This window comes from Rhincodon typus, chromosome 8, assembly GCF_021869965.1.
Source record: "Rhincodon typus isolate 14 chromosome 8, sRhiTyp1.1, whole genome shotgun sequence".
Taxonomy (NCBI): Eukaryota; Metazoa; Chordata; class Chondrichthyes; order Orectolobiformes; family Rhincodontidae; genus Rhincodon; species Rhincodon typus.
Genome location: NC_063339.1, coordinates 11997811 through 12025627, shown reverse-complemented (window position 1 = coordinate 12025627; position 27817 = coordinate 11997811). Strand labels below are relative to the sequence as shown.

Genomic DNA, 27817 nt, shown 5'->3' with positions numbered 1-27817 from the left:
ACAATGATGATGGGGATTCGCATGTAGGTCTTTGACGAGCAGCAGTCCATTAGAGCAGAGGAAATCGGAACAAGAGCTTGCACTGCCATTCAATAGGATCATGGCTGATCTGACACTCCTCACATCCACTTTCCTACCCTTTCCCCATACCCCTTAATTCTCCTATTAATCAGGAGCCTAGAAGAGAGAAGAAAAATCTGTTGACATTAATTTAATTCTCCAGTGGCAGTAACTGGAGAAATATAACAGCAATTCTCCTTTGAGTCCTCTGTCTAAAGACAAGATTGCTGCATTCTCCACTTGGGAAGGGCAAGACAGTAGGTTCCCAAAACCACTCCAGCAAGAACAGGAATTGAATCCTGTTCTGTTGGCTCCATCTGATCCACATCACATGGAACTATGAAACTGATGGTGGAAGGTTTAATTTCTTTCCATTACATGACTGACCAGGAGTCTCTCCCAAAGGTACAACCTGCCTTGGAAGGATTCGCAAGTTGATACTGAACCTTTTAGCTACATTATGAACATGCCAAGTCCTGGGGTAGGTCTTCAACACAGAATTTCGAATTGAGAGGCAGACATTCTACACAGTGCACCACAAAATCTCATAATAATGATCCTCATGTGCAAAGATCAGCTTCAGGAAGGATTTAGAGATAGCTGATCTTTGCACATGAGGATCACTATTATGAGATCTTGTGGTACACTGTGTACAATCACTGCTTCTTGATTAGAAAGGATTAGAAAAGTTTAAGTTTTATACTTGAAAAAGTTGGCAATTAAAGTAGGTTCTTTTTATTCATTAATGGGCTGTGGGCATCACTGGCCAGCCTGCATTTATTGCCTGTCCCTTGTTGCCCTTGAGAAGTTGTGGTGAGCTCCCACCTTCTCAAGAATGTTGTGATTGTTTTGCATACAATTGGACAGTCTAATTTAAAAATGAGAGTGCTGGAGGGATGTGTATGGTTGGGTCAAGTGGTCTTTTCTCATTCTTGACTTTTCCTATGTCTTGTTAAAGTAAACATACCAGATTTGCAATAGCTTCTTCAATGACATCTTTTATTTTGATGTGGTGCAGCTTGTAGTTTTTAGCCAGCTTCTCTGCTACTGAGGTTTTCCCCACCACAGGAGGTCCCAGAATTGCGATTTTTAGTGGCTGTGAAAAATAAAATTACAAAAACCCATTGACTACCTTGTCTAAATATCAAAACATCTTACAAGGGTTCCAGAAACGAAAAAAAAAATCCTTAAACAGCAAGGTAGAAAATAAACACTGAGGTGTGCATTCTGAAATACCTTATTTATCAATTTAGCAAACAGACACCACATTTAATTCCGAAAGTATTTTGGGAATGTGAATGAAGAGCTGAGAATTTTAACTGCTGAGCCTCATTAACATGTTTCCAGTCTCCTTCGCAACTACATGGAAAGACGGGAAGTGGTCATTGGCTACCAGCAGAGAGGGACGGGGAAAATGCAGAGGGTTTCAGGAAGGCCTGATGGGAGGGAAAGATGGGTAGTGGTGGGGGGGGGTGGGGAGGTTGAGTAGGCAAGGTCTTGACTTTCCCTGTGGGATCTGCTTAGTATTTGTGAGTTATTTAGCAATGAAGCAGAGGTATGAAGACAATCCATTTCAAACATTCAGGGGAAGGAAGTGGCATAGTGATAATGTTACTGTAGTAGCCCAGTGAAACAGGTTCAAATCCCACCACAGTTGTTGGTGGAATATTCAATCAATAAAAACCTGGAGTATAAAGCTCAACTTGGTAATGGTGACCATGAACCTATTGGCATAAAAATTATTCTGGATCGCTAATGCCCTTCTGGAAGGAAATTTGACAGTCCTCTCCCAGTCCAGCCTACTCGTGCCTCTTGGCCCACAGCAATGACTGAGTGCTTAACTGTACTCAGCAACAGCCCAGCAAGTCACTCAGTTCAAGGGCAACAAATGCCAGCACTTCACATTCCATTATAGAATAAAAGGAAAAGAATTCAGACCCACAAAATTCAAACAAGATAAAGGAGAAACAGAAGCATAGAATCCTTAAAGTATGGGAGCAGGTCATTTGGCCCATCAAGTCCACACCGACCCTCCAAAGAAAATCCCATCCAGACCCACCCTCCCTATCCTATCCTGGTAGCCCTGCATTTCCCATGGACAATCTACCTAGCCTGCACATCTCCGGACACTATGGACAATTTAGCATGCTCAGCGACCCAACCTGCACATCTTTGGACTGTGGGAGGAAATATAGTTGAAATTACTTTGAGGCCAGATTGGTAGCCGTTGTATTGGTTGCAGTTTGAACACCTCTGATCCAGGCTCATCTACAAAGAATGATCGTTTGGATGAGAGAAGCAAACTGTTTCAAGGCTTTCATAACAGAATGGGGGAAAATAGGATGGAGAAGAGACAATAATAAAGATAAACACTGTACTCTTCTGGCTTTCTGCAAGTATCCTTGGCAAAGTAATGATAATTTCTCACTGTCAACTACAGTGAAGGAATGAGTGGTCCAAAGGACAGGAAGGGTGAGTGTGAGGACATCAAAATATCTTTACACTGCAATTAAAACATTAAATGATGGAAACACTCAACAGTCTAGGCAACACCTGCGAAAAAAGAAACAAGAGTTCATATTTCAAGTTGATGCCCTTTCATCAGAAAACAGTTGCTCTGGTTTTCCCCATTGTTCAATCTTTCCGTATGTGAAAGAATGGAGTGTGAAGATGAATCAGTCATGTAAAATACAACCTGCAAAAAAAGTTATCCATAAGAAATTATCTTAAGATAATGTACAGATTACCAGAAGTGTTCGAGATTGCTTGTATTCTTTGATTAGGTTCTGGATGTTTTCCACAATACCATTTTCAGCCACCCAGTGGATGTTGAAGTTTTCTTTGATGAAAAAGGCCTCCAATGTCAGATTCACCATCAAGTGATCCAGATCTGATTGCTGTTGGAACAGAAAGCAAACTTAAATTTCAAATTTTTAAACATGACATTATCTTCTAAAAAAAAGGTTTGTCATAGACTCATAAAGTCATACAGCATAGAAACAGACCCTTCAGTCCAACCAGTCCATGCCAAAAATAATCCCAAACTAAACTAGTCCCAACTGCCTGCTCCTGGCTCATATCCCTCCAAACCTTTCCTATTCATGTGCTTATTCAAATGTCTTTTAAATGTTGTCATTGTATCCACATACACCAGTTCCTCAGGAAGTTCATTCAACATGAAAACCATCCACTGTGTAAAAAATTTGCCCCTCATGTCTTTTTTAAATCTCTCCTCTCACCTTAAAAATATGTCTCTAGTCTTAAATCCACCATCCTAGGGAAAAGACAACTACCGTTAACTCTTTCTATATCCCTCATTATTTTATAAACTTCTATCAGGTCTCCTGTCAATCTCCTACACTTAGACTAGCTGTGCAATGTGAAAGACTCTAGTGAATCAAATCCTCTCCATAGAGTGAAACACTGTAAATGTTAGAAATGTGAAGTAAATATTGAAAATGCTGGTAATACTTAGCATGTCAGGCAGCATCTGTGGAGAGATACAGATTTAATGTTTCAGGTTGATGATCCTTCAGATTTCTACTGATGAGTCATCAGCCTGAAAAGATAACTATGTTTCACAGTCTAATGATGCAGCATTTTCTGATCATATTCCACTCAACATATTTATCTGCATTTTCTTTTCAACTTATGAAGATGCTCCTCAATTTTATAGTTTGCAATGGTCATTGCTTGGAATGTATGTCGAAAATAAACAAGTGTCACTTCCTCCTATGCTCCTTACAGCAAGCAGTTCCCAGACAATGTGTTGTAATGTAAAGGTGTTATGCTGTTTCTTCTGATAATCTGCCCAGTTTTAGTTGTTCCCTCTAAGATTGCCTGTCAACTTGTTATTGGTTCAACTTATCTCAGAATGTTGTTTCCCACATTCTCCAGTCTTGTTTCTTCCTTTCAATCTACTTCTCTTTCTCGTTATTGTCATTCACTCATGACTTGCTTTTCTGTTCTTTCCCAGTAATGGTTTCTAATTAGATTAGTGTGGCACACAGAGCATAGAAAATTCAATAAAAGTCTCCATATTTATAAAAGAAATTTAGGCCATACAAATAAGATTTCCAAACATGAAAGCTATAGAAGAAGGTAAGTGCAGCAGCATCTAATGTTTCCTAAATAAACAATCTGCTCTTTCTGGTCTAAGGAAATGAACAACATTAGAAAAGCTGTGATGACTATGGAAAGCCCCTTATGTATTACTTAGCTAAATTAAATGGAAATTCAAAAGTTAAACATAAGCATGGTTAAAAATTGCAATGAATGATACACTAACCGTCAAGTCATGGCTGAGCAGGGCATCTTCTTCAGGAAGGTGTTGAATCTTGCCAGGCCCAAGTTTGCTGATTGACTGTCAAGATAATTACTACACTTACTTGCAGTCTCTCAAAGTGGTAGTATTGGATTCTAGATTAAACTGTTCTTTCCAGAACTCCTAATTACCCAGTGGTCTAACAGATAATTAAGCAATATAGAGCAGAAGAGCAATGGCTGAATTTCTTATGCTGATACAGTTTATCTTATGATAAGAGGAAATATCTGTACAATGAATTATCAGGTCTAAATGTCACAAAGCACTTCATGCGATGAATCATACATGAAGTTCATTGAGTGTTATATAAGCAAAACAGACATACATAACATACTAATAACATCCCACAAGTAGAACTGACATAGATGGCTAGCTATTCTGTGCTATTGGTTGGGTATATTGCTGACCAGGAAACCATGAGAGCTCTTTTTCTTTTTGAAAATTACCATGGCAACTTTAACGCTTACGTGAAATACTTCAACCAAATGTCACCCAGCATGTCAGCTGAAGGGCAAAACAACTCAGACGTAGGCAAATGTGCAATTTTCCACTACTAGCCTCCATGCTGTTTCGGTGTTCAATCCCAATTTAAGCTATTTTGTGTGAATTCAGCTTGGGTTAGATTAACTGCCTGCCACAAAGTGGCGAGCAGTGAATTTAGTTTAATTATTATCAGGTATGTAGATGGTTAAGTGCCCCATTCCTGTGTCAACAGGAATTTCCAGTCAGCGATGAGGGTAGCCAATGTTGGCTAGGACCCCTGTCGGCTCAATGGATCAACCAAAGGACAATTCCTGGACCCATAAGTGAATTAGATTGCAACCAGAGTTTCATAAAAATGGAGGACAGGACATTAGTCACTTCTTCTTCACAGGTCAAAATTAAGTTACGGCAAGTTAAATAATATTTTATTGGAATAATGTACGTGCTACTCTAATTTATACACTTTATCACATTAGAACAGTTTGAAACTTAGGCTCTTAGATTATAACAATGACTATAATTAAAAAGTATGTTACTGGCTATGAAGCTCTTTGAGATGGCAAGTGGAAGTGAAAGGCAATATATAAATGCTTTTACTTCAGGAACAATCTCTCAGTCTTTACCTTGACTATCTCTTTCAACTTGTGCTTTGAGTCATCCACTGCAAGAATGTAGTTCATTTTTGGTTTTCGTTCTATTATATTTTGTAACACTCTGCAAAATAAGGCCAAAAAAAGGTCACTCATAAACTCACTGGTCAAATAATCATTCATGCTGGAATAACTACATGCATCCACTTCCAACATGGAAATTAGAGATAATTTAACAAGCAAAAATAATCAATCCAAATTAATCTGATATTTCAGCAAGTTTAAATGAAGGAGTTTTTCTCTTATCCCTGTGGGAGGGACCACAACTGAAGGATTGCAAGAGTAAGAATCAGTACAGCTACAATATTGTATGCCTATCCTCTCATCTGCATAATTACTGAGATCAGCTCCTGACTGGGAGTGAGGAATCACCCTCTGTAACATTTCTGCTTATTATAAAAATCTGTTTATTCCCAACTTTCCTGTTTCTATTGAAACTAAAGGAAAATGGTTGTTGTTGCCGAGTAACAAAAAAAAGGTAACAATGTTTGAGGGGCATATATTTTTGGCATTGCTTTGTGGATTCTCATTTCAAAATGGTGCCATGGGGTCTTTTACAGCCATCTAAGAGATGAGACAAGGGCTTAATGACTCACTGAAAGATGGCACCTCTACATGCAGTAGTTCTTCATTTTTTCACTAGTCTGTCAGCCTTGATTTTTGTGCTGAGGTCCTGGAATGCCACTTGAACTCACAGCCCTCTAATTCAGAGCTAAGTGTGGGGCCAATTGATCTACAGATCACAGTGGTTGTGATGAAGTCAATGTTTTCTTTCAACAAGTATATTTACTTTCGTACATTTTGTTCGTTCATTCTGAAAATGACTGTACATGTCTCAGTACAGGCATAAATATTCCTGTAACTGTCTTCTTTTGTTTTAATGACACCAAAAGACAGAACTTTGCTCAGGGTTGCCCCCTTCCTCCGGACCATTAACAGTTCCTACTATCTCTGATTTCCACAAAATACCTTTTACCTCAACAGCCTAGGGTGGAGGAGTTCAAAACCAGGGGGCATATTTTTAAGGTGAGAGGAGGAAGATTTAAAAATGACATGAGAGGCAACTTTCTTTATACAGAGAGTGGTTAGCGTGTGGAATGAACTGCTGGAAAAAGCGGTGGATGCAGGTGCAGTTGCAATATTTAAAAGACACTTGTGTAAGTACATGAATAGGAAAGATTTGGAGGTTTATGGGCCAAACACAAGCAGCTGGGACGAGTTTAATTTGGCAACATGGCTAGCATGGACTGTTTCCATGCTGTATGACTCTACGATTCTATGACAATTAAGCCCTTTGAACAAGAGGTGAGTGTAAGAGGCTTTCTTTCAGTCTCAGCAACTTTATCAAGTATCGAACAAGGAAGATCCCAGATTCAAGCTCACCTAGTTTGTCTCAGTTTTAGGCAATGGCAGAGAGCCAGAGTTGACACCATGCTTAAAGCAGCAAGGGCAAAATTGACCAAGGTATCATTCCTGAGCTCTGGTGTAAGAATGGGACTGAAATTCATTTTAGATCAGTGTACTAAATGGGCATTATTGCATCAACCATTTGTTATACGTAAGACTCAAGATTCAAGATTCAGTACTTTTATAAATGAAACGTTATATTGAATGAGAACTTCGTGAAACAACTCCACAGAAGCCAGTATCCTGTCACCAAGTCACTCTTTATTTACACGTGGAGAGTCCTTGGTGCTGATCCAGCTTCCTCAGAGTCAGTTCTCAGAATGAACAGAATGAAACACTCCTGCTCTTATCTGTCAGCCAGGGCTCCCTGATTGGAGCAGATTAACAGTTCCAATCAGGGAACATATTCTATGAGGTCCACCTGGCTGATCATGTTACAATCACCACATCCTTTCCCCTCTGAGTCCAGGACATAGGCCGGTTCTTTTTTTATAGTTCTTCCTGGGGTGTATTAACACCGTATCAGGTTCCTCCAACCCTGTCTCTGATATGGGCAGCGTGTAATGCACTGTAGCTCGCCTTTTGTGCCTGGAGTGTCTCGGAAGAAATTCATTCTCCTTTTCAGGTGCCAAAGGCATTGAGGCAGCAACGTCCGCTGTGTCCATCCCAGATTCCGAGGTATCTTCAATGCTTGACAGAGAGGGAGAACCCATGGGTTCCGGAACAGTCAGAAAGGCTGTCAAGGAGCTGGGCACGTTTTGCTCCTACGCCGTTCGTGAGTTTTCAGCTTTCATATGGGCTACGTGCTTGTTCAGGACCATCACACCTACCTGAACTGGATCTGACCTCGTGTCCACCATGCCTCTTACACATACAGGACCATTCCCACAGTTCCTGCACCAAACTTCATCCCCTGAAGTAAACTATCTCTCTCACTTAGTAGTGTCTTGTGTCCAGCACTAGTGCTCCTGATGCCATTTCACCCTACCCCCATGTTCTGGAAAGATCAGATTTATCCTGGTACAGAGTCTTCTCTCTATTAGTCACTCTGCTGAAGATATCCCTGTAGTTGCATGAGGGGTGATCCTATAATCAAATAGAAACCAGGACAGGTTAGGATCTAGTGAAACTATAGGCTGTTGCTTTCAGCCTCCTTCAAAGTTTGGACTGTCCTTTCTGCCAGACCATTGGATGATGAATCATATGGAGTTGTCATTATATGTCAAATACCATTCGATTTTAGGAAATACTCAAATTCCTTGCTGGTAAACGATGTCCCATTATCTGTGACCAACACTTCCAGGAGTCCTTGTATTGCAAAAGATGCGCGCAGCTTTTCTATTGTCGTCCCCATGTTTGTTGAACGAACTCTATGCACTTGCTGTCACTTCAAGTGGTCATCCACAAAGACTAAGAACTTTGAAAGCATGAAAGGACCTGCATAGTCAACATGTAACTGAGTCCAGTGCTTACCCAGTCATTCCCACAAATGTGGGAGAGCTGCTGGCTGTAATGTATGTCCTTGTTGGCAATCTGCTCACCAATGCAGCTCTGTCTGCATTCAATTTTGGCCATCAGACATAGCTTTTCATCAACATCTTCATTTTAGAAACCCTTGGATGACCCTGGTGGAGTTCAACCAGTATCTGGCAGAGACCTTTGCTTGGGACAATCACACTTGCTCCTCGTAATAATATGCCGTCCTCTACTGTAAGGTCTCTTCAGGTCCAAAATGGTTTCAGTTCTGGTTGTGATTGCCCTTTAGTTGCCACCATCACTACCAGCTGTTTCAGTTTTGCCAGGACTGGATCTTTCTGCATCCAAACTCTGATATTGTCAGTTGTGACTGTCCAGATAATTTAAAACCATTACGGACTATTCCAGTGGCGATATCACTGGCAGTGTATCTGCCAGTGGGAGGCAGCTTAATGCAGCTGCATTTGCTACATGGCCTCCTGGATAGTGTTCCAATCTGTAACTATATGCACTTAGTATTAGAGCCCACTGCTGAATTTTGCTTGAAGCTATGGGTGGCACTGCATGTCCTCTTTATATAGTTCTGAGGAATGGTCAAAATGAGGACCCAAAATGTTAACTCTGTTTTTTCCTTCACAGATGCTGCCAGACCTGCTCAGCTTTTCTTTATGTAGACCTAGCAGGGGTTTGTGGTTCATTATTATTACAAATTTACGTTCATAAAGGTAATGGTGGAACTTCCTGACTCCAAACATGACTGCCAAACCTTCCTTCTCTATCTGGCCGTATTTACACTCTGCATTAGCCAAAGTCCTGGCATATGCTATTGGGTATTCGTCTCCATTGGGCCACCTATGAGCAAATGCTATCCCGATTCCATATAGAGAGGCATCGCATGTCAATACCAGATCTCGCTTGGGATCACAGTGTACCGACATCTTAGAGGATGCTAGTTGTTTCCTCACTTACCTGAAAGCTATGGCTTGGTGGCATGACCATTTCCAAGGCTATTCCTTTTTTAAGAGTTGATGCAAAGGTGCCAGGTTATGAATGAACTTTCCATAATAATTCACCAGCCCAATGAAAGACCTAAGCTCCAGTACAGATGTGGGAGCCAAGCACCCTTAACTGCCCTCATATTACCTTCTAACAGGTCTTGTCAACTCTGTAGCCCAAGTAGGTCACTTGGGGTGCCTGGAACACACACTTTTCCCTTCTAAGACGTACACCTGCCTGACGAAAAATGTCTAAGGACTGGGTCCAAGTTCTCTAAGTGCTCCTATTGGCCTTCTCTCTTATGAGCACACAAGATAAATGGCGACTCGGGGTAGATCTTGTAAAATGTTCTCCATCTGAAAAATTGCAAGAGCTGACGATGCCTCAAATGGCAGTCTCGTCTACTCGTACAAACCGTTATGGGTAATAATTGTAACATGCTTCTGGGAATCCTCATTTAACTACAATTGCAAATAGGTATGGAGCATCCTGCTTGACTTTCATATTCTGATGGCAAGGTCCTGGGGAGATCTGGGACTGCGTCCACTGCAACTCTTAGGGCAGCATGGTGGCTCAGTAGTTAGCACTGCTGCCTCACAGCGCCAGGGACCCGGGTTCGATCCTACCCGTGGACAACTGTCTGTGTGGAGTTTGCACATTCTCCCCGTACCTGTATGGGTTTCCTCTGGGTACTCTGGTTTCCTCCCACAGTCCAAAGATGTGCAGGCTAGGTGGATTGGCCATGCTAAATTGCCCATAGTGTTTAGGGATGTGTAGATTAGGTGGGTTATAGAGGGATGGATGTGGGTAGGATGCTCTGAGGATTGGTGTGGACTTGTTGGGCCGACGGGCCTGTTTCCACACTGTAGGGATTCTATGATTCAGATGTTCCACTTGCTGCATTTTCCAATGATAAAGCCAGTTGTCGTGCCTGTTTGAAATCCAGTTTGGCTTCAGCTAGTAGGCGCTAGTACCAATTGTGAAGCCTGAAAGGTTGGTTACTTCTTGAATCCCACATACCAAACGGGTTCTCAGCATCTCATTAAGAGTTAAACCAAAGTCGTCCTTTTGCTAGTCGTCCTAACCTAGTCAAAAATCCAGACATGGATTCCCCCAGTTCTCTAATTGCCGAGTAAAACCAATAGTGTCTCAGAATTAGAGGCGGTTTGGGGTCATAATATTCCTTAACTAAATCCGTCAACTCTTGAAAGGTTTTAGTATGTGGTGTCTCAGGGAATGTTAGGCTTCTAATAACCGAAAAGACTGCCGGTCCACAAGCTGTCAGGAGAATTACTTATTGCTTTTCATCTGCCCCAATGTCATTTGCCCAGAAAAAAAAAATGCATTCTTTCCACATACTGGGCCCAGTCTTCGATGGCTGGATCAAACGAGCCAAACTTCCTAAATAACGGCATGATGCCAGAAATGTTTACCCCAACTCAACGATGACTGTTATGAGCGAATTTCTTCAAGTGCGTGCTGTTCTCTTATCGCCACTAAAATAACTCCACAGAGTCCAGTATCCCATCATCAAGTCACCCTTTATTTACACATGGAAAGTCCTTGACACCAATCCAGTTCCCTCAGAGCCTGCTCTCAGAGTGAACAGGATGTCGGACACTCCTGTTCTTATCTGTCAGTCAGGGCTCCCTGATTGGACCAGATTAACAGCCCCAATCAGGGAACTCGTATTCTAGTAAGTCCACCTGGCTGACCTTGTTACAATCACTACAGTTCAATTGTTTGCCAACATGATTACATCTATTTTTGATAATCACTACACCCAACCTAATAAAAAATCAATTATCTATGGATGCTGGAAATCTGAAACAAATATTGAAATTGCTGGAGATATTCGCAGGTCTGGCAGTATCTGTGGAGACAAAGCATAGTTAATGTTTTGGATCCAGTGATTCTTCTTCAGAACTGATAGTAGCTAGGAAAATATGGTATATATGCTGAAGATGGAGGTTGGAGGGGGGCATGGTTGGGGAAATAAGTACACATTAGGTACTCTATCGGATGGAGCCCAGAGAGAGAGAACAGCAGTTAGGCAGACAACGGGAAGGATAATGGTGAGCAATGAAGGAAGAAAAGCTGATAACAGGGGCCAATTATTGGGTTCAAAAAAAGGGTTGGCTATGATGAAAGCAACAAATGTCGTGACAGAACCAGGGGTGTGGGTGTTGGAAAAGGACATGGAAAAGGATGTTCAGGCCCTAAAATTATTGAGCTTGATATTGAGTCCTGAGGCTGAAGCGTCCTTAAGCAGAAAATGAGATGCTGTTCTTCCAATTGTGCTAAGCCTCACTGGAGCACTGCAGCATGCCCAGGACAAAGATGTTGGTCAGGGAACATGGTGGTGTGTTGAAGTAGCAGGCAACTGGAAGTTTTTTTTGTAGACTGAACATAGCTGTTCCATAAAGCAGTTGTCCAGTCTGTGTTTCATCTCTGCAATATGAGCAGCAAATAGAGTAGACTAGATTGAGTGAAGTGCAGGTAAATCGCTGCTTCACCTAGAAAGTCTGACTGGAACCTTTAATAATGAGGAGGGAGGAAATAAATGGGTAAATGTTGCACCTTCTGCAATTGCATGGGAAGATGCCCTGGGGCGGTGGGGAGGACTTGGGAGTGGAGAAGTGGACCAGATTGCCCTAGAGGGAATGATCCCTATGGGACGCTGACAAAGGAAGGAAGGGGATGATGTGTCTGGTGGGGGCATCAGAAATGGCCTTTAATCCTTTTGATGTGGACGCTGGTGGAGTGGAAAGTGAGGACCAGGGAAGCCTATCAGTGCTATGGGAGGGAAGAGAAGGATGAGAGCAGAATGCAGGAAAAAGATCGGTTGGCTGAGGGCTTCGTCAATCACAGTTGTGGAGAATCGTCAGTTGAGGACACAGGTGGACATTTCTGAAGCACCCCTACAGAATGTGGCATCATCAGAACACATGCGAAAGAGATGGAGAAACTGGAAGAATGGAATAGAGGATGAGAATAGTGTGAGGATGCATAGTCAAGACTACTGTGAGAGTCAGATGGTTCATAGTGGATGTTGCTGGCCAGCCTATTCCCAGAAATGAAAACAGAGATATGGAGGAAGGGAAGGGAGGAGTCAGAGATGAACCCAGGTAAAGGTGAGAGCAGGGTAGAAATTGGACACTGGAAAGAAAGGGAAACAGTACCGATAATGTCATTCATGTACCAGAGAAAGATTTGCGGGGAGGTACCTGAGTAGGAGTGTAACAAGGACTGTTCCACGTACCCCACAGAGACAGGTCGCCCAGTTTAATTCCTAATGTGTTCAGACTTTGATAAGGACAAAGATCAGGTTGCGGTGTAATGTTGCTGTGGTTCAATATTCTGTTAAGACTTTGCACTGAAAGGCTGACTTGTGAGCCAGATCTGGCTCAGTTGGTAGCAGTTTTGTCTCTGCCACAAGGTTGCAAGTTCAAGTGAATATGAAAGTCAAGCAGGATGCTCCAGTTCAATGCTGAGAGACAGCTGCACTGTTTGAATTGCCAACCTTCGTGCCGAGGCTCATCTACCCTCTCAGCTGAACTAGAAAGGTCCATTGCACAAAGAACAGCAGGGAACTTATCCCTGGTGTCCTGATCAATATTTATCCCTCAATCAACATCACATAGATTATTAAGTTATTGTCAGCACATCACTGCTGTGAAAAATTCCTATATGCTAGTTTATTGTCACGTTTTAGCAGCAGTTACATTTCAAAAGTGTTTCATTGGCTGTAAAGCACTTTGTCGAGTTGGGTGTTCATGAAAGCTATTACATAAACACAAGTCCTGCTTTTTCTTTTGAACAGCACTTAGGCATAACACAAGAAGCCATCAGGAGGCCATTACATTCTGCAGAAGAGAAATTTGTCAAGGAAATGTTTGCTCCTCCTTCCATTTCAGGCAGTGTCTGGTCGTACAAATACAATAGAATAAAACCAAAGGGAAAATAAAAGCAAGCCATGCATTTAAATTGAGCAACCTCATTTACTGCCCTGTGAGGAATCCATATCCATTAATTAATCACATTTTTTTAATGTTGATGAATATTATATCTTTGAAGAAACTGACAATATAGCTTTCACCTTAAGCTGAGGACAGCATAGCACAAATTACAATGAGTTCCTCAGAGATCTAATTACTTTAAAAGACAGTTGAACACCAAACAGTGATACAAGATTATCCATAATTATAATTGTAATAGTGGAATTGCAATGTGCAAAAGAATTGTATACTTGAGGCAGTTTAATGAACAGTACTTTAATAGCTTAATTCAGCACGAGCACTATACTATTGATATTGTCTGCTCCATAGTTAAATTCTATTTTCTTCTGTCTGTACTTACCCAGCTAAATCTTTGACATGAATGGTTGGAACAACATTATTTCCTGCCCCAAAGCATGGTACTGCTGGATTCAACCCAAGCCAGGCCTCCTAAATACAGAAAGAAAATTCAGAATTTCAAATTTCAAACTCAGATTACACATGTGGCATTCTGTTTGAAGTATGCAAACTTATGGGAATCAATTGCAATTAACACAAGATCATCAGTAAGAACAGACCAAAGCAGAATCCATTTTTGATAGATTTAGTATAAGTTAAGCTCAGAAAAATAGATTTTAAAAAAAAAATCAGGTCATGTAGACCCAATCACAAAAAAGATAGGATGAATTTCATTAGCAAGGATTTATATATTTAATTTGAGCATTTAACAAAATAAAACATCCCATGATGCATCTAAGGGCATTATAAAACAAAACTGAGGCCACCAAGATAGACAAAAACCTGGTCAAAGAGGTTAAGGAGAATTTTTAAGGAAGAAATGAGAGGTAGAATGACACAGAAATTAGGGGTGTAAATTCCAGAGCTCAAAGCTTAGAGTCCAGGCAGCTGAAGGCATGGTCTCCAGTGGTGGATTAATTAAATCAGAGTTGCTCAGAGGCCAGAAGTAGATAAGCACATTTTTTGTTTGTCCATTCATGGAATATGGGCCCATCCCTAGGAGCCCTTGAGAAGGTGACAGTGAGCTGCCTTCTTGAATTGCTGCAGTCCATTGTTGTAGGTACACTCAGAATGCTGTTAGGGAGCGAATTTGACCCAACAACAGTTAAAACAATGATGTATATTTCCAAATTTGGATCGTGCGTGGTTGGTGGGAAACCTGCAGGTGGTGGCGTTCACGTGTTTCTGTTGCCCTTGTCCTTCTGCATACTGGAGGCCATGGTGCTGTCTAAGGATCTTTGATCAATTGCTATGGTGCATCTTGTAGATGGTACACTGTTGCTACCGTGTGTCAGTGGTGGAGGCACTGAATATTTGAGGAATCAATCAATCAATCAATCAATCAAGTGGGCTGCTTTGTCCTGGACGGGTTGCACTCATCAAGCAAGCGGGGAATATTCTATCACACACCGGACTTGTGCCTTGTAGATTATGGACAAGTTCTGGGAGTCAGGAGTTAAGTTACATGCTGCAGGATTCATAGCCTCTAACCTAAGTTGTAGCCACACTATTTATATGGCTAATGTAGTTTGCTCTCTTTTTAATTGTAACCAGCAGGATTTTAATGGTGGGGTTTCAATGACAGTAATGCAAATTAATGTCAATGGGGGTTGCAAGTTCTAGAGCACAAGTCTTCAGTAAATTCGCTGGAATATTCTCAAGGTCCATTGACTTTGCAATATTCTGTATCTTCAGCTGTTTCTTGATATCACACGGAGTGAATTGAATTGGCTGAAGACTGGCATGTGATACTGAGGACCACCAGAGAAGGATAAAATGGATCAGCCACTTAGCACTTCCAGCTGAAGATTGTTGCAAATGCATATTTTGCACTGATGTATTGGACTGCCCCATCCTTGTTGTTTAATTGTCCAACACATTTCTATTCATAACTGGATGTGGCAGGATTGCTGAGCTGAGATCTGACTACTGCTTGTGGAATTGCATGACCCTTAGAACTGTCTATCACCTGCTGCTTATGCCATTTGACATGCAAGTATCCCTGTGTTGTGGCTTCCCCTCATTTTTAGGTATGCTTGATGTTAATCCTGGCATGTTATCTTGCACTCTTCATTGAACTAGTATTGACCCCTTGGCTTAATGGTAATGTGGGATATGCCAGCCATGAGGTTACAGATTGTGTTAGAGCACAGGTCTGCTGATGCCAATGTCCCGCTGTTTTTCATGGGTATTCCGCATTGATTTGCCAGATCTGTTCAAATCCTACCCCACTTAGCACAATGGTAGTGTCTCACAGCATGATGGAGGGTATCCTCATTCTGAAGAAGGGACTGTGACTCCATAAGGACTTTGCACTGGCCACTCCCACTGAAACTTCATAAACACAAGCATTTGTAGCAGGCGGATAGGTGGGATGAAGTCCAATATATATTTTTTTCCTTTGGTTAGTTCCTTCACCACCTGCCATAGACCCAGTCTAGCAGCTACGTCCTTTAGGACTCAATCAGGTCAGTTTGTAGTGATACTGCTGAGCCATGGAGGACTGCTAAGTCATTAGCTGAGTGAGGTGGTAATCAGCAGGAGAATTCCTCATCCTTGTTTGACCTGATGCCATGAGAATTCATAGGGTCTTGAATCAATGTTGAGAAATCCTATGGCAACTCCCTCCTGGCTGTATACCACTGCGCACCACCTCTGTTGGGTATACCCTGTTTGTTGGACAGGACATACCTAGGGATGGTGAAGTTGTCCTGGACATTGTAAGGTATTATTCTGAGTATGACTATGTCAGGCTGTTACTTGAATAGTCTGTGAGACAACTCTCCCAGTTTTGGCACTAGCCTCCATTTAATAGTACATGTGAGGCTTGATAAAATTGCAGAGATGGGGAGTGGCAAATCTACAGTGCACTTTGAAAACAAGGATTTTAAAATTCGAGGCACTTTTTTACTTATGCCAGCACAGTTTAGCAAGCACAGGGGTGATACTTGGTTGAGACTTGGTGTGAATAAGGACATTGTCAGTAACGTTTTGAACTACCACATTTATGGAAGGTATAGTATGTAAGACCAGCTAGGACTGCAATGGAATAATCAAGTCTTGAGTTAACAAAGGCTTGACTGAGGATTTCAACAGAATTTGGAACATGAGAATGCTGGAGAAACTCAACAGGGTTAGCACTATCTGTGGAATTTTTAAATACTTTAGACAACGTTTACTTTGTCTTTTTAAAAGTATATTTTTAACAAACCCATTTTCCAATACCTTTCAGTTGTCGGAAGAGTCATATGGCATTGGAAATATAAACTAGGTTTTTCTCTCTACAGATGCTGTCAGACCTGCTGAGTTTTTTCAGCATTCGCTGTGTTGGTTTCAGGTTTCCAACATCTGTGAAATTTTGCATTTATTTGAGCAAAATATGTTCTTTCCCCAAAGTATTGCCAATTTTATGTTTCTTTTCAAGAAAATATCTGAAGTAAAACAACTAGCTACTGGCAAATAAAATTCATAACCTGAAAAAGAAAGTCACTGGATGTGGGCATTGAATGGTAAGGCAGCATTTGTTACCCATCCCAAATGTCATTGAGAATGTGGCGGTGAACTGTGTTTTAAAACAGCTACAATCCATCTGGAACACATTGCTATTAGAGGGAGAGTTCCAGAATTCTGATCTAGTGACAGCAAATGCATACGTCAGGAATTTATGTCACTGTCAATGGAGTTGCTGGTGAAGTCCCCAAGCATCTGCTGCCCTTGACTTTCTAAATGATGGAGTCAAGTTTTGGAAGGTGCTGTTGAAGGAGCCTTCGTCAGTTCCTGTAACACTTCTTGTAGCAGCTGCTACTGTTCATTGGTGGAGGAGGAAATGAATGTTTAATATGGTGTTTCCAATATCAATCAAGTGAGCAACAGACAATACAGTGTGGAGCTGGAGGAACACAGCAGGTCAGGCAGCATCAGAGGAGCAGGAAAATTGACGTTTCAGGTCAGGACCCTTCTTCCGAAATGGAGAGGGGAAAGGAGCTGGGAAATAAATACAGAGAGGAGGGTTGAGGCTGAGGAAGGTAGGTGGGATGGTGAAAGGTGAGCACAGGTAGGGAGTGGTGGGGATTGATCAGTGGGATGGGTAGGGCGGATAGGTGGGAGAGAAGATGGACAGGTTGTGTCAGGTCAAGGAGGCAGGGATGAGAGGGAGGGTTGGACAAGGGATGAGGCCAGAGGTGGGGAGATTTTAAAACTGGCGAATTCCATGTGGATGTTGAACTCTTTTTCTGCTGCCTTCGCCTCCGTGCCTACTTCTTTGACCGGGAGTCTAATCCACCCCTACAGACCCCTTCTCTTGCCTCCAACAAACCCCATCCTCCTGGACACCACCCCATGGCCTCCTACCTTCCCTCGACCTCTTCATTGCCAACTTCCATTGCAATATCGATTGCCTCAATCTCTCCACCCGTCTTACTCATTCCAACCTCTCCCCCACGCACAGCCCTCTGTTCCCTCCACTCCAACCCTAACCTCACTGTCAAATCCACAGATAAAGGGGGTGCAGTAGCGGTATGGCGCACTGACCTTTACATCGCTGAGGCCAGGCGCTAACTCTCTGACACCTCCTCCCCTTGATTATGACTCCATCCCTGACCAACAAACCATCGTCTCTCAGACCATTCATAACCACATCACCTCAGGTGACCTCCCACCCATAGCCTCCAACATCATCGTTCCCCAATCCCGCACCATCCATTTCTATCTCCTTCCCAAAATCCACAAACCTGCCCACCCAGACAACCCATTGTCTCTGCTTGCTCCTGCCCCACTGAACTCATCTCCACTTACCTTGACTCTGTCTTTTCCCTCCTGGTCCAGGAACTTCACACCTAATCCGGGACACCACCCATGCCCTCCACCTCCTCCAAGACTTCCAATTCCCTGGCCCCAAAACCCCACCTTCACTATGGACATTCAATCCCTGTGCACTTATATCCCCCAAACAGATGGCCTAAAAGCCCTCTGCTTCTTCCTCTCCCGCAGGGCCAACCAGTCCCCCTCCACCGATACCCTCATCCGCTTAATAGAACTTGTCCTTACCCTGAACAACTTCTCCTTTAACTCCTCCCACTTCCTACAGACTAAGAGGGTGGCCATGGGCACCCACATGGGCCCAAACTATGCCTGCCTCTTCGTAGAATTTGTGGAACAGTCCCCCTTCTGCTGTTACACTGGCACTATCCCTCACCTCTTCTTCCTATTTATTGATGACTGTATTGGCGCTGCCTCAAGCTACTATGAGGAGCTTGAACAGTTCAAGCTCCTTTACTAACACCTTTCACCCCAACCTCAAATTCACCTGGATCATCTCAGGTACCTCCCTCTCCTTCCTGCACCTCTCTATCTCCATTCTGGTAACCGCCTCAAAACTGACATCTATTTCAAGCCCACGGACTCCCACAGCCACCTAGACTACACCTCCTCTCACTCACCTTCCTGCAAAAATGTGATTCCCTACTTCTAATTCCTCCGGTTCCACCACATCTGCTCTCAAGATGGAGCATTCCACTCCCGGACATTCCAGATGTCCTCCTATTTCAAGGATTGCAACATCCCCCCTCCGGTGATCAAAAACGCCCTCAACTGCAACTCTTGCATTTCCCTCACTTCTGCCCTCAAACTCCCTGCCCCCAACAAAACAAAAGACAGAATTCCCCCTTGTCCTCACATATCACCCCACCAACCTCCGCATCCAGCATATCATTCTCTGCCATTTGTGCCAATCCGACCCCACAACCAAAGAGATATTTCCCTCCCCACCCCTATCTGCCTTCCGTAGGGACTGCTCACCCCGCGACTCCCTTGTCCTCTCCACACTCCCCACTAACTCCACCACACCCGGCACATTTCCCAGCAACTGCAGGAAGTGTTACATCTGCCCCTACACCTCCCTGCCTCACCTCTATTGAAGGCCCAAAGCAAACATTTCATATCAGACAGAGGTTCACCTGTACATTTGCCAACTTGCTTTACTGTATCTGCTGCTCCCGATGTGGCCTCCTCTACATTGGTGCGACCAAGCATAGACTTGGAGACCGTTTTGTAGAGCATTTGCGCTCTGTATGCGACAAACACCTTCCGGTCACCAACCATTTTAACTCCCTCTCCCACTCCCTGGGTGACATGTCCATCCTGGGCCTCCTCCAGTGCCACAATGACACCACACGCAAACTAGAGGAGCAACACCTCATATTCCACCTCGGGAGCCTACAGCCTGATGGCCTAAACATGGAATTCACCAGTTTTAAAATCTCCCCATCCCTGGCCTCATCCCATGTCTAACCCTCCCTCTCATCCCCACCTCCTTGACCTGACACAATCTGTCCACCTTCTCTCTCACCTATCTGCCCCACCCATCCCACTGATCAATCCCCACTACTTCCTATCTGCACTCACCTATCACCATTCCACCTACCTTCCCCAGCAACCCCCCCTGTCTTTTTATTTCCCAGCTCCCCTCCCCCTTCCCATTTCTGAAGAAGGGCGCCAACCCGAAATGTCAACTTTCCTGCTCCTCTGATGCTGCCTGGCCTGCTGTGTTCCTCCAGCACCACTCTGTGTTGTCTCTGACTCAAGCATCTGCAGTACTTGCTATCTCTCAGTCAAGTGAGCTGCTTTGTTGTGGATGACGTCAAGCTTCTTGAGTATGTTGGAGCTGTATTCATCCAAATAAGTGGACAGTATTCAAACATATTCCTGACTTCTGTCTTATGGACAAACTCGGAAGAATCAGATGGAGAGTTATTCACTGCAGAATTCCTAGTCTCTGATCTCTTCTTGTTGGCACAGTATTTTTATAACTGTTTCAGTTCAATTTCTGGGTTATTGAAAACCCCCAAACTGTTCATAGTAGGGATTCACTGATAGAATTGTTACTGAATATAACATGGTTCGACTCTCTTTTGTTGGAGATGACCATTCCTGAGACTTCTGCTATATTAATATTACTTGCTACTTATCAGCTCAAACTTGAATAGTGAGAAAATTTGAGTGCAGGAATGGTGATGTCTTGCTGCATTTCTGCAGGGCTGTGGTGAGAAACACCTGGAGTATTGTGTGCAGTTTTGGTCTCCTTATCTGAAGAAGGATGTTCTGGTTATGGAGGGAATGCAACAAGGATTTATCAGACTGATTTCAGGAGTGGCAGGACTGATGTGTTGAATCAGTTAGGAATATATTAATTGGAATTTGGAAGAATGTGGGTTTTTTATAGAAATCTATAAAATTCTAGCAGGACTGTATAAAATAGGACTAAAGGGAAAAAAGGGTATGGAGAGAAAGCAGGAACAGGGTATCCAGTTGGATGATCAGCCATGGTCATATTGAATGGTGGAGCAGGCTCGAAGAACTGAATGGCCTATTCTTGCTCCTATTTTCTATGTTCTATGAATGTTGTCCAAGTCTTGTTGCATGTGCACAAAGACCGCTTCAGTATCTGATGAGTTGTCAATGTTGCTGAATATTCTGCAATCAATAGTGAGTATTCCTAATTCTGTGCTAATGATGGAGAGATGCTCATTGTTGAAGCAAAGCAGGTGAAACTTGGATTAATAAATCTAGAGCCTCAGGTAGACTGCTGAATGGACCTCTGTAACTTCAAATAATGTTGATCTTGCTTTGTGCACCTCCCATGCAGCCGTAACCTTGTATGCCTCGCTTGAAGCCCCCTGTGATCTGTATGTCCTTGTTTGCCTGTACTGCTCACAAAACAAAACTTTTCAATGCACTTACATACATGTGACTACAATAAATCAAATCAAATCAAATGTTCTGGGGACATGGGTTCAAATCCTACCATGGCAAACAGTGAAGCTCAATTTTAAAAAGACCTAGAGTCAAAGACTAGGCTGATAGTGAGCATGTAACCATTGTCAATTGGAATAATAATCCATGTAGTGCAGCAATGTCCTTTATGGAAGGAAATATGTTGTCTTTATTCCGTGAACCAGAACCTGAATAATGTGATTGACTCTTCATTACCCTCTGAAATGATCTACATAGCCAATCAATTTAAGCATAATTAGAGTTGGGGAACAAATGCTGGCCCACACCCCTGCAAGCATAAGATAAATAAGGAAGATGATTGGGCCCAATACATTACCCTGAACAGCTCCTACATTGATGTCTTGGGTCTGTTATGGACCAGTCCAACCCCCTCAAAATAAATTAAGAAGATAATCTCACCTTTTCTTATTTTAAAGATAAGGCATTGCATTCCAGATGCAATTCGATTGGTCAAACTATTGATTTTAAGCAAAACACACTATATTTTTACACTACAGACAAAATAAAATAAAAGTAAAGAATTGTCTTAACTATAACTAGTGAAATGCTTAACAAAATAATAGGTATTTAATTACTACTAAATAACATTCCAATATAGTGATATCCATAAACATACCCTTGGTAAAGGCACACTCAGTAAAACAGATTGTCTCACATGCAATTCTAGCATCAGGAAGAAAACCTCAGTTTTTAACTGTAACAGAGAGAGGAATAAGAGCTTTCACATACAGCTTCAAGAACCCGGCAACTGCAGAAAGCTAAAGCTAAAAATCCTGGTTCTATGGGAGCTTGAACCTACTCATTCAAGCTGCTTCTATTATTCCAACTTTTAAAAAAAGCCTCAATGCCTCTCAAGCTGTTTACTCTATTGGCTTTGAGCGGACTACTTCGTACCTCTTTTTTAACCTTTCTTCATAAGAAAAACAGCATAAAATAGACTTCTTAAAGCCATAGCCTTGTCACAAGACTCAGATGACTAACAAACATAACCACCTTCTTTGTGCAAAATCTGAACCAGCCAGCGCAGGCTTTTCACTCTGATTCCCACAGGACTTCAGTTTTGCTTGGCTTTTTGATGTGAAGGGCAATCACTCTCACTGCATCTCTTGAATTTAACTCTTTTGTCCATGTTTGGACCAAGGCTATACTGAGGTCAGGAACTGGCTGTACCTGATGGAGCCCAAATTGTGAGTCAGTGACCAGGTGTTGCTGGGCAAGTTTTCTCATGTCAACCTTCCATTCACTCTGTACACGGAGAACTGATGTTATGGTTCATATTTAAAGAACGTGTACATGAACTGCAGAAATTATTCATTCCCATCTGATACAAAAATAAAAAAAGAAAGATGGCTCAACTACAACTTACAAATGAAAGCAGGGATATCATCAGATACAAACATATACAAAATTGCCAGAACAGAGCAACGAACCAGAGGTTTGGGAGCACTTCAGAATTTCGCAAAAGAGGACAAAAAGTTTGATCAAGAAGGTGAAAATAGAGTAAGAGGGTAAAATTACAGGGAACATAGAAACAGACTGCAAAATCTTCTACAAATATGTGGAAAGAAAAATATTAGTAAAGTCAATTTAGGCCCCTTTACAGTCAATTCCAGAGTCCCTTATAAAAGATGTGACAACAGAACATTTGGAAAGTAGTAATGGGAATGGACAAAGCCAAAGTGGATTTATGTAAGACAAATAATGCTTAACAAATCTACTGGCATTTTTTGAGGATGCAACCAGTAGAATAGACAATGAAGAACCAGTGCATGTGATATATTTTGATTTTTCAGAATGCTTTTAACAAGGTCTCAGAAGAAGTTAGTGGGTATAATTAGTACACATTGGATAGAGGTAATATCTTGATATATAATGAGAATTGATCGACAGACAGGAAATAGAGAGTGAGAATAAATAGGTAGCAGGCAGTGATTAATGAGGTACCACAACGATCAGTGCTTGGCCCCCAGCTATTTATGATGTATGTAAATGACCTGGATGAAGCCACCAAATGGAACATTTCCAAGTTTCCAAAATTGGGTGGTATTATGAGCTGTGAGGAGGATGTAAGGAGGCTTCAAGGTGATTTCGACAAGTTGAGTGAATGGAAAAACAGATGGCAGAGGCAGCACATTGTAGCTAAATGTCAAGTTATACACTTCAGAGTGAAAAATCGAAATAACGAATATTATTAAATAGTAATATATTGGGAAAAGAGAATATACAAAGGGATCTGACTGTCTTTGTACACCAGTCAATGCAGGTAGATAGGCAGGTGCAACAAGCAATTAGGAAGGCAAATTGTTTCTTGACCCTCATTGCAAGAGGATTTGCATTCAGAAGTAGGGATGTCTTACTGCAGTTAAACAGGGCCTTGATGAAACCACATCTGGCGTATTGTATGCAGTTTTGGTCTCCCTGACTAAGAAAGGATATATTTTCCATAAACAGAGTGCAGTAAAAGTTCACTAGGCTGATACTGGTAAAGGAAGAACTGTCCTATGAGAAGAGATTGGTTGGACTAGACCTGTATACATTTGAGTTTAGAAGGATAAAAGGGGATCTTATTGGAATATATAAAATTTTTACAAGGCTGAATGGACTAGATGCAGGGAGGATGTTTCTTCTGGTTGGGGAGTCTAGAACCAGGGAATACATGCTCAGGACAAGGGATAGACCATTTAGGAATGAGATAAGGAAAGGTTTCTTCACTCGAAGGGTAGTGAACCTGTGGAATTTTCTATCACAGAAAGCTGTGGAGGTCAAGTCATTGTATATTTTCAAGAAAGAAATAGTTAATCTTTTAAATTTTAAAGGCATCAAGGGACATTGGGAGAAAGCAGGAATATGGCATTGAGATTGAGGATCACCGTGAATGGCAGTGCAGATTTGAACAAATGAATCGCCAACTACTGTGCCTAGTTTCAATGTGTCTATGCTGCAGGTCAAGTTAAGGTTTCTGTACGCTCACGATTGTCAGAAAACAGTGAAACATTTATTACCTTAAAAAAGAAATGAAAAGCACTTTCTTCCATTCCATAAACAAGCCCAGAAGCAACAACGTATGTAGTAAACTTGCGCTTCTTCTAAAATAGAAGATATATAAAATACTTTCTTCACAATCAAATCAATGCACCATTTATACTCATTAATTAATGAAATTATATAATATATTACTGTATGAAATAGACTTTTACAATCATTGACCACTTAGAAGAATGACAGGCAACGTTATTGAAACACGAGATTCTTAAAGAACTTGACAGGGAAGATGCAGGTTGTTTCCCCCGGAAAGAGAATCTAGGACCAGAAGGCATGATTTCAGAATAAGGGGTCGTACATTTAAGACAGTGATGAGGAGGAATTTCTTCTCCAAGAGTTGTGAGTCTACAGAATTCTTTACCACACAGGCCCACAGAAGCTGACTCATTGAGCCTATGAAAGGCCGAGATGGATTTTTTAAAATTGGTAAGGGAATCCAGGGTTATGGAGAAAAGGCAGGAAAGTGGAGTTGTGGATTATCAGATCATCCATGATCTCATTGAACGATGGAGCAGACTCAATGGGCTGAATGGTCTATTTCTTTTACTATGTCTGCGGTCTTAACTTTACTAACAACCTTTAGCTGAAAAAGAAGTGGTAACAAACACCATACTAAATAAACTTCGAACCTATTACAGACAGCATCGAGATCAACTTAAAATGTAATGTACCAATAGGTATACTGTGCACTTTTTGATAGGCCTCACACTGTTGACCCTCAAGCTCTGTACTAATGCTTGCAATGACAACCAGTCTTATCCTCACACTCTTGTCACTCCTGTCCTGTTTGATCCTTTCTCATTCATCCACCATTGCCATCTTGCTATGAATGCCAACATACTCTCTTTGTAATTATTAACTTCTTCAAGGTTTGACCTCCAGTTGGCATTGGAGTTGCTGAGTTCTTTTAACCATGCAGGGACATCCCAAGCAGAGGCATTGTCCCACAATTAATCCTGCATCAAAAATAATTATGTTGCCTTGTTCCATATTTATACACTTTATATTATCTTTCATTATCATCAAAAGTATCCTTGTGATCACTTGATGTTCTTACTAGCCACTTTAAGGATATGGGAACAAATAACCTTATTAGATCAATGAATTCCATCTTAATTTCTACGTATCTACCTTGGTTTCCTAACCATTTGTACCCTTAACAAAAGTCCATGCATCTCAGGTTTTTAAGTTTTCAATTGATCCTAGCTTCAATTACTTCTTGGGGAGAAACTTGGCATTGTGGATCAACTGGCCATTATTAAAACAACTGATTTTTATGTTGGAAATTAATATCAGTAGAATTCTACAGCGCCAAGCTGAACCACAATGCCAATTGTGTGCTCAGGGAGCTAGGTGATAAATTATCCTGTAAAACTATTACACATCATTGCTAAACAATGAAGTCATTCTTAACATATTTCACTTCTTTCTTGACAATAAAGGGCTGATGTAGAATGCATTAAAAGCAGTACATCATTTACTTCAATATGATTCATTACAATTTTCTCTCTAAAATCTGAAAATAAAATAGTGATAAAAATTTGAAAGCTAGTTGAAATAAAGCTTGTTTGAGTCACTCATGATTTGATGCATATAATGAAAAGGATACAATTACACACTGTAGAAAGGATGTGATTGCACTGGAGGGGGTGCAGAGGAGATTCAGCAACATGTTGCCTCGAGTGGAGCATTTCAGTTGTGAAGAGTGGCTGGATAAGCTCAGGTTGATTTTGTTGGATTAGTGAAGGTTCGGGGGGACCTAATATAGATATATAAGATTATGAGGAGCATGGAAAGGGTAGATAAAAAGCAGCTGTTGCCCTTAATTGAAAGGCCAAGAACAAAGAGACACAATTTTAAAGTGAAAGGCAGGAATTTTAGAGGGGAATTGAGGAAAAGAATTTTCATCCAGAGTGTAGTTAGTGTAATGAGGTCAGCCAGGTGGACCTCACAGAATATAACTTCCCTAATTGGGGCTATTAATCTGGTCCAATCAGGGAGCCCTCGCTGACAGATAAAAACAGAAGTTTCAAACATCCTGACAGTCTGAGACCTGGCTTTGGGAGTTGACTATGATAAGGCTGCACCAGAGTCAAGGACTTTGCATACCTAAATAAAGGGTGACTTAGTGATGAGATATTGGTCTCTTGGAGTTATTTCACATAACAGTCTGGAATTAACTGCCTGGGAGCATAGTTGAGGCGGGTAACCTCACAACCTTTAAAAGGTACTTGGATGAACACTTGAAGTATCACAACATTTAAAGATAAAGTGCAGGAAAGTGGGACTAGTGTAGGTCCTAGTATATTTTTGGCAGCACAGTCTTGATGGACTAACTGTCCCGTGTGATTCTATGATTCTATATGAATGAGGACTAGGCCATCAGGCCCCTCTTTCTTGCTCCACCATTCAATAAGATTATGGCTGATTGGATTGTAACCTCAAATCTGTATTTCTGCATACCCCGATAATCTTTCACCCCCTTGCTTAACAAAAATCTATATAATTCTGCTTTAAAAATAAATTCTGCTTCCACCGGATTTTCAGGGAAAGAGTTCCAAAGATCCATGAAACCCCCATACCCCAAGAGAGAAAAAAAATCACCTTCTCTCTGTTTTAAATGGGCAACCCATGATCATTAAACCCTGAACCCCTGTTCAGGGGATGCATCCTTTTCCCATACGTGGACACATCCTTTTCACATCACCCTGTCAAGACCCTTCAAGATCTTCTACGTTTCAATCAAGTCACCTCTTATTCTTCTAAACTCCAGCAGATATAAGCCTAACCTCTTCATCCTTTCCTCCTAAGACAAAACACAACACCCAGTCCACTCCCATTACAGGTATTACTATAATCAACCTTCTCTGAAATGCCTCCAATGCATTAATATCCTTCTTTATAAGTGACTAATACTGTACACATTACTCTAGGTGCGGTCTCCAGTGCCCCGAATAATTGAAGCATTTCCTCCCTACTTTTGTATTCAATTCCCTTCATGATGAATGATAACATTCTGTTAGCTTTCCTAATTACTGTATCTGCACACAAACCTTTTCTGATTGATGTGAGAAGATACCCAGAACCCTCTGCATTTCAAAGCACTGCAATCTCTTTGGTAACAACCTTGTGTCTTCTGCAAAACTGATTTTCCCATCTTTCTTTGTGTTATCAGTGAATTTGGACAACACACCTTCTGTCCTGTTTTCCAAATCATTTACATAAATTGTAAACAGTTGAGATCCCTATGGCACACTACATGTTACATCTTATTAATCTGCAAAAGATCCATTTACGCTTACTCTCTGCTTTCTGTTCGCCAACCAATTTTTCTAGCCATGCCAATACGCTACCCCCTACACATGAGCTTTTACTTTTCACAATAACCTTTGATTGACGTGTCATAAAAATGCCTTCTGGAAATCTAAGTACAATATTTCCAGCATTCCCTTTATCCATAGCATGAGTTACCTCTTCAAAGAACTCCAATAGATTGCCCTTTCATGAAATGTTGTTAACTCTGCCTAATTACCTCTAAGTTATTCAAGTGACCTACTTTAGCGTCTTTAATA

At 41.6% G+C, this 27817-nt stretch overlaps 1 protein-coding gene across 1 annotated transcript in view; it reads right to left on the bottom strand.

The window, feature by feature from the left end:
- The window catches only part of ak7b (adenylate kinase 7b), a 60896-nt gene that overhangs the window by 9086 nt on the left and 23993 nt on the right, over window positions 1-27817 (bottom strand). The window contains exons 6-11 of the mRNA XM_048600028.1: window positions 24206-24289; window positions 13756-13844; window positions 5491-5581; window positions 4349-4423; window positions 2808-2957; window positions 1028-1156 (exon numbers count right to left, since the gene is read on the bottom strand). Of these exons, the coding sequence (XP_048455985.1) occupies window positions 1028-1156; window positions 2808-2957; window positions 4349-4423; window positions 5491-5581; window positions 13756-13844; window positions 24206-24289 (618 nt within the window). The remainder of the gene's footprint in view (window positions 1-1027; window positions 1157-2807; window positions 2958-4348; window positions 4424-5490; window positions 5582-13755; window positions 13845-24205; window positions 24290-27817) is intronic.